Below are 8,071 nucleotides of genomic sequence, written 5' to 3' on the forward strand. Positions count from 1 at the left end.
TTCTAAACATCATAACATATAGAGCAAGACAGGAGAGATAAGAAGAAGACAGAGAGAGAGAACAGAGAGAAAGACAAAGAGAGAGAACAGAGAGAGACAGAGAGAGAGAACAGAGAGAGACAGAGAGACAAAGAGAGAGAACAGAGAGAGAGAGAGAACAGAGAGAGACACACAGAGAGAACAGAGAGAGACAGAGACAGAGACAGAGAGAGAGAGAACAGAGACAGAGAGACAAAGAGAGAGACAGAGAGACAGAGAGAGACAGAGAGGGAGAGAGAGAACAGAGAGAGACAGAGAGACAGAGAGACAGAGACAGAGAGAGAGAGAACTGACTGCAAGCAGAGACCACAATCATGCAGATATGCATTGAGCTCCTGCTCCTGGAGGCTTCCCCAAAAGACCCGCAGAGCAGGGTGGGTGGAACAGTGCTAGGGAGGTCGGCCTGACTTCTCCTGCAAGGTGCCCAGCCACAAACACCTGCTGAGAGATCTTAGACCTTTCTAGCAGGCCTGAGCCCTTGGGCTGCGCCAGGCCCCAACCTGGAGCCCAACTATACATTCCATACTCAGCTTGAGCCCCTGAACCATCTGGGTCACAAAGTCCCTGAGCTGAGTGAGCCCAAGGGGCCTCTGCTCCTTGCATGGCAGTTGATCAGAGGGGTTCCACATAGTGCCTCCCACATGCACAGAGCCTCCCTCGCACTTCCCAGGCACCTGGCAGATGCCTCCCAAGAATTTAACTTTCAGAGAGCGCTCCCGACTCCCCAGCCATGTTTAACTGCACAGGCTACAGAGTGGGTGATGGGCACCAGACACTGCCTGAGTGGACTCCCCAACCCTGAGCCACACACCACGTGCGTCACACCCATGTACAGAACTGCACCTGCTCAGAGGTCAGAGGGCATTGGAAAGAAAGGGAAGAAAGGAAGGAGGGAGGAGGGATGGAGGAGGAAAGGAAGGAAGGAGGGAGGGAGGAAGGAGGGAAGGAGGGGGAAGGAAGGAAGGGATGTCCATGCCACCCCAGTGCTTGTTCTACCAGGGCTGTCAGAGGATTGGCACTCTGCAGTCTGGTCTGGCTATCAGGGCACGGTGCTCAACACTTGGCATTCTGGTCTTAAGATCACAGTTAACAGAGGACACTTCTCACGTCACTCTGTGACATGGTTCACAAACTTGGCTGTACACTCAAAACCCTGGGGATGTTTTTAAAAAACTAAACCTAGCATTAACGTGGTCTCTACCTTTGGTGGATGTGATCTCACCGGCCAAGTTGAGGCCTAAGTATCAGGGTATTTAAAAACAGATTCTATAGGACGTCTGTGTTAAAGGGCCCTGAGGGAGGCCCAATCCTCTTGAGAAATCCTCTTGAGCTAGGAGAGACCAGCAAAGGTGTCAGAGGGGGCGTTCCTCCTGGAAAGTGGAACAGAGTTGGCAATTCTGTCAAGAGCCAGAGTTGAACTGTTTTAGGCTAAGAAAACTCTGTCTTGAGTACAGTTTTGTAAATGGATCCAGAGACCCACTGTGAGTGGCTGTGTTCCAATAAAACTTTATTTAAACCAAACAGACTATGGGGCACCTGTGGGCCCACAAGCTGTGGTGTATAGGCTCCCGCCTCAGAAGTTTTTGAAGTGTGGGCCACAGGGTCAGACACATCTGAATTCAAGTCAGCTTGGCCACCTACTAGCTATGTGATCATGACCGTGTGACCTAACCTCACTACACCTCAGTTTCCCTATCTGAAAAATGGGGACAAAGATTGATCCTCCTCCCGGGCATGGTGTGAGGGATGCTGATGATGAGAACTGCAGGCAGGAACCACTGTTGCACATTCCTGCTGTTAGCCCAGCACAGGGAACAGAGAGATGAGCCAAGGTGACAGGGAAAGGCATTCTGCTGGCAGGAACAGCATAGGGCAGGGCACAGAGGAGCAGAGAGTTTTCACAGGACCTGGTGGGGAACGTAGGGACAAAGTTAAGGCAGGAGGTAGAGAGGGGTGGTGAGATGCCTTGAACCTGCAGGTGGCAGGGAATTCTGCGGAACCACAGATACTGCTGTGGCTGTTCCGCCAACATGGACCAGACCCAGAGCAGGTTGTTGGAAACAGAAACTACAGACAAGCAGTGGTCTCCCATCTACCCCTTCACTGGTGTTTTCAATAAATATGGAGTGGGAGTGATGCCTTAGAGTCTCGAGGGCACAGAGCCTTGGAGGGGAGGACCAGAAGAAGAGTGAGAAAAGGCTACAAGGTTTGGGATGACAGCACAGACAGCCTATCGCTGTGAGCTGAAGAAACCGCCTCTGTACACCCCACTGTGAGCCAAAACACACAGGGCACAGCTCCTCCCTGGAACCATCACGGTACAGTGACCAAGGCCTGGTGTCCGGGCGGCCCCTCCCTCTCTGTCCCTTAATGGGCACACAGCCCCCAGGAAAGCCCAGCACTCACAGGCCGGCCAGCCTTAAGCCAGCGTCTCTCTGGGAGGGGCCTTCCTGCCAGGATGACACAGGTCAGGGACACGGGCTGTCCCTCTAGGACTCGGACTGTGGGGGCGCCACTGGCGATCTGTGGGGGAGCTGTGGGAAGAGGAGACACTGTCAGCCACACAGATCCTATGAGCAGCCACCTGAGGGACAGAGGCCCATCCTTTGCTTTTTCCCCTAGAAACTCACAGAAGCATCAAGACTGGGAAGCCCAGAGACTCAAAGGTCCCCCAGCATATGGGGCTACAGATGTGGGGACACATTGGTCCCATAGTGGCTGAGGGGGCTGCCCCAGGGTGCCCTCAGCCTGGCTGCAACCAGGAGCACCTGTCTCCCTCCCACTCTCCATGCTTCCAGATCCACCCACGAACCACGTCCAGTGACCACGAGCCGGGCCTCAGCCTGGGCCCTTCCAAAGATATTTCGAGCTTCGCACACATATGGGGCCTGGTCTTCCGGGGTAACACCTACAAGATAGAAATGAAGCCTGACTGTTGGGGACCCACAGGCTCTGGCACTGCAGATGCAGGGGAAGACTGGGATGTCAGCAGAAAGGAACAAGACACCATAGGACCTCAGCTTGCTCCTCTGTGGAATGGGGATGTGAACAGATGCCTGGCTGAGTGCTTGGGGAGGTGGAGGAGATGATTCAACACACTGAACATGAAGCCTGGCACGTGGTCCACATTAGTGCAATCTCAGTAATAACTATAAGGGCAGTAGCTTAACGGCTCACACTACCACAGCACTTAGCAAGTGCCAGAACTCTGCCAAGTTATTGATGTGTGCTACCCATACGACCATGCAGGAAGGTAGGGCTGCTGTTGAGGTAGTTTCTAGCATCATCAGGATGGTGACCTGAGCTCATATTGAGATGACTTGGCTAGAGTCACCTGCCCAGATGGTCAACATCAACCTGCCGATGGCGAGTTCTGGGGTCAGGGTCTTGCCTCCCCACTGCCCACGCCTGTCTCCCAACCCAGCCCACCCCTGATCCTTTCTCTTACTTTCAAAGAACAGAACTCCTGAATCTCGCTTTCCAGTTCTGCTGCCCCTCCCAGGCCCCAGGGCCTGCCCATCTTCACGACGCCAGGTGACAGTTGGGGGTGGGCGGCCTGTGGCCCGGCAGGTAAGGAAGGCGCTCTTGCCCAACTCCACAGTGACATTCCGGGGCAGTTCTGTCAGCCGGGGAGCATCTGTGGGAGGTGATGAGTCTGTGGGAAGTCCCAATGAGCTGGGACCTGCGGGGATGCCCTGTTTTTCCCTCTCATCTCTGGGAGCACCTTCCAGGCTTGCCCTGTGAACCTAGGACCCCTGTCCAGTGCTCCATGGTCAACCTGAGGTTAGCTGGGTTCACCTCAAGAGTTCTCAGGAGGAGTTAACGTGAGCAGACTTTGGGCAGAGGGTAGTTGGGGATGTACCTGTTGCCCCCACAGGAGCCTGGGGCCCTGCTCTACAATAGCCTTGCAGAAGGGCAACATGCCCACTCCTGGCTGTGACATCTTCTCTAAGGTCATGTGCAAAGAATCCTCCAGCCAGAAGGCTGTGTGTGTCTGAGGCTGATGGAGATGTGTTCAAAAGGACTTAGGGCGCAAGGGGTGAGCCCACTGCTCCCAGACTCCCCTGTCTACCTCGCCTCTTCCTGAGCCTTAAGGAGAGTGAGGGAATCCTAGTTTCCCCTCTGATATGTTTACCTAGAGGCCAGAGATCATGGTCCATTTCCAATGTCCTGGTTTTTTAAATGAATTAATTTATTATATATATATATGTGTGTGTGTGTGTATGTGTGTGTGTGTATTTTGTCTATGTTTATGTACGTGTACCCATGCATGCAATGCCTGAGGAGGCCAGAAGAGGGGGTTGGATGCCCTGGGACTGGAGTTATAGGTGGTTGTTAGCCACCTTGTGGGTACTAGGAACAGAACCCAGGTCCTTGGGACCTCTGTAAGAGCAGCCAGTGCTCTTAATCCCTGAGCCATCTCTCCAGCCCTGACCTTGTCTGTTTTAAGCCATCTCAAAGAGTTACCCTCAGGTCTTCCTACCTCTTTTCCTGCTGAAGTGTTTGGAATAAGTATGTGAAATGCCACAAAATTAAAATATTCCCGTTATACATGACCTTGTCTTTAATGGTCCACAGTGGGACACTGGCTAGTAAACACAGGCTGTATTAATAAGCACCCCAGGCCCATAAGCCCACCCCCAAAATGTGAACAGCACCCAAAGGGTGGGGATTCCCCTAACCCTTGCACCAGGCACCCCAGGTCCCATTTTCCCAGGACTCCTATGATCCTTCACTAATTCATGGCATTTCCTCTAAGCACTGGCTTGCCTTTACTTTCAGAAAGTAATTCTCAAACTATTTCCCCAAACAGACCTTCCAGATCCTGTTCTCAAGGAGGCCCAGAGCTGGTCCCGCTCTAGACAGGGCAGCCCTCCCTGTAGCCCTGACCCTTTCCTACTCCACATCCCCAAGCCTTCCACCCAGGAAGTCTGCCCTTTCGTTAACCCAGTACCACAGAGAAGCGGCCTCCCCCTCCTCCCCATTTTCCAGAACCTTCTCTAGGCATCCAAACAACATCAAATTTCCCTCCTGGCCTCAGGATTAGGGACAGTCCAGGGGAATACAGATACAACTTAGAAAACCACCATACGACTCAAGACTGTCTGTGAGCCAGCCTCAGATGGGGCCCTTCCTTGCTGGGGCTGTGGCCACCCAAGCTCAGAAGCCAGAAAGCCTTGCCCAGTTTTACCCTAGACAGGGTCACCGCCCCTAAGGAGCCCTGATACCCAAAAGTCCAGCTTTGCTACCCTCCATTATGTAAACCCAGGCCTAGGTCCCCCAAAACCCTTTCTGTAGTTCTACCCCATCAGGATCTAACTGCAACGTCTTCCATCCAGGCCTCAGGTTCTGATCCACAGTCCAGTGGTTCCTCTACCCACTTCCTACCTCAGCTTTAGGAAACACCATTTCATGCAAATCTCACTAGGATCAGTGGGCAGCATCACAAATGAGAAAATTGAGGGTCAGAGAGATTAAGGAATCCCCACACACACCAAGGTTAATGACAGAGCCCAGATGTGGCTGATGCTGAAGCCCAGGCTCTCTCACTTCTCCCCTAGGACTCCCTAGGTGATGTTTGGGGACACTGCAGTGACTGAGTCACAGCCACCTTGTCTATCTGCCTGTAGGGGTCAGTCACAAAGCAGCAAACCTCAGACTTAGCTGTCCTGCCATAGGCCCCATATTGAAAAACGTCACTTGTGGTTCTGGGTGCCCATCCCTTCCCTGGCACCCCCTAAATAAGGTAAGACCCCAGAATGCTAGTGATGTGCCACAGCTGAAGGTCCCCTGGTTGGGTACCTCACTGGGCAGAGGGTGGCTGAGCCCTGCAGTGGGTCAGGATGGGTCACACACCCAGCAGTGCCCTTCCCAGGGTCTAGTCAGCATGCTTAGCCTTCTCTTCCTTCAGCCCCATCCCGCCCCCCACAACACACACACACACACACACACACACACACACACAGACTCCCTATAAGAACCCAGTCAGGGATCTGGCACTGGTTTTACCACCATCTCCTTTCCCCAGGAGTGGCTCCCTGTCTGCCTTGGCCTTGAGCATGTGCTGGGGCAGGAACTTAGGACACCCAGAGACAGGAGGATGAAGTCAACAGCCACAGAGATGCCCCAGAGAGGCTGCTGTTAGCGGGTCAAATACACGGTCTCAGTTTAGTCTGTCAAGGACCCCAGGAGCAAGACTCGTGGTCCTATTGTACAGAGGGGAAAGTTAGGGCTCTTTGGGGCAAGTTATTCAGCCAAAGAAGTGGTCTGTGACTCTTGATTGACATGCACCAGGCCCAGAAGTTAATTCAAAAGTGCCTTCTTGGGGTGTGGCTCAGTGGCAGAGCACTCGCCTAGCAAGCAGGAGCCCTGGGTGCCATCCCCAAGTCAGAGAGGAAGAGAGAGAGTGGGAGGGACTTGCTGCCTGCTCTGCCACTGCAGGCCCTGGTTCAGTCCTAGATGTCACAGGAAGCCTGTTCCCGGTTCCTGCAGGAGATAGGCACGGTACCCACCTGTTCCCACACTCTGCCAGCTTGGCCAGGAAGGCCAGACCACCACTGCTGCCCAGATGGGCAGGAAATTTGACTTCCCACTATCACCACCAAGCTGGCTTGCCTGACCCACGGCCACCTGCTGGTCTCCACCCATGCCCTGCCCTAGCCCTGGGCGCCCACTGCCCCCTCCTGCCCGAGGGAGATGGCTCCAGGGTTAACAAAGGATAGGGTCAAGCAGACACCTCAGCCTGGACTCCAAAAACACAAAGCTCTTTTTAAAAAACTATCAGATGTAACAGGGCTGGAGAGACAGCTCAGCAGTTAAGAGCACTGGTTGCTCTTGCAGAGGACCTGAGTTTGATTCCCAGCACCTATATGATGGCTAAAAATCATCTGTAACTCCAGTTCTAGAGCTTCCAATGCCCTCTTCTGACCTCCTTGGGCATTGTACAACATGGGTGCACTTACACACATGCAGCAATACATTCATACACATAAAAATAATAAAATATTTTTTAAAACAATGAGATGGGAGTCAAGACTAATGCCCACTGGGCAATCTTCCCGAACCTTCCAGCTAAGACAGCAATGGTAATTCTTTTCAAAAGCCTTCCTTATCTTGGGGCTGGAGAGACGGCTCAGCAGCTAAGAGCACTGACTGTTCTTGCAGAGGACCCGGGTTCAATTCCTAGCACCCACATAGCGGCTACAAACCGTCCTTAACTCCAGTTCCAGGGGAATCCGAATCCCTTTTCTGACCTCTGTGGCACTGCATGACACTGGTGCACTCACGTACACGTAGGCGGTACACTCATACACATAAAATAAAAATAATAAATTTAAAAAAAATTTTTTAAAGCCTTCCTTGCTCTGCTTCCTGGGGCTGCACGGCCCACCAGCCTCTTTCCTGGACACCAGGGCTGACCTTTCAGCTTCCTGATCCTTTGCATCCAGACCAACCCAATTCCTCAGTGCAGTCCCCAGGAGCCCTTGGGGCCTCTTCCTTCCCCCATCTCCCTTTGCATCTCTGGGTGGCAGGGCCACCAGCTGCCTGAGACCAGCATCTTTCCTGGGCCTGACTCCCAGGCCAGTCCAACCCCCAAATTCCTGAGGCCAAAATCTTTCCCGAAAGGATCCAGACCTTAGGAGAAAGCCTGAGAGCATCTGATCCTCATCTGACTCGGGCCTCTGTGGGAACTCCTGAAGACAAAAGTAACCCGGCCACTCCAATATAAAATCAAAAGAGAGAACCGGAAGCTTAGATGGACCAGCTTTTCATGCCCAAAAACTAAACCACAAAGACACATAAAGTTTACAAAAAGAAGCAGACCTAAACTTAAAGGCTTGAGTCTCACACAAGAATCAGAAACTATAAAAGAAATTCACATGTCAAAATCACAGAGAAAAAATAATAACATGAAAAACCAAAATAATATATCCCCACCAAATACCAATAGTCCTCTAGAGGGGTACAATGAAAACCCCCAAGAGATAATGCAGGACATGGAACTCAAAAGAACAGTTATAAACATGATAAA

General features: G+C 52.4%; 1 protein-coding gene across 1 annotated transcript in view; it reads right to left on the bottom strand.

Moving 5' to 3' along the window:
• Hmcn2 (hemicentin 2) overlaps positions 1 to 8,071 on the bottom strand; it is a 173,908-nt gene that overhangs the window by 109,400 nt on the left and 56,437 nt on the right. The window contains exons 16-18 of the mRNA XM_017796457.1: positions 3,488 to 3,676; positions 2,852 to 2,947; positions 2,446 to 2,573 (exon numbers count right to left, since the gene is read on the bottom strand). Of these exons, the coding sequence (XP_017651946.1) occupies positions 2,446 to 2,573; positions 2,852 to 2,947; positions 3,488 to 3,676 (413 nt within the window). The remainder of the gene's footprint in view (positions 1 to 2,445; positions 2,574 to 2,851; positions 2,948 to 3,487; positions 3,677 to 8,071) is intronic.

Source organism: Nannospalax galili, unplaced genomic scaffold (genome assembly GCF_000622305.1).
Source record: "Nannospalax galili isolate Female #2095 unplaced genomic scaffold, S.galili_v1.0 scaffold290, whole genome shotgun sequence".
NCBI lineage: Eukaryota > Metazoa > Chordata > Mammalia > Rodentia > Spalacidae > Nannospalax > Nannospalax galili.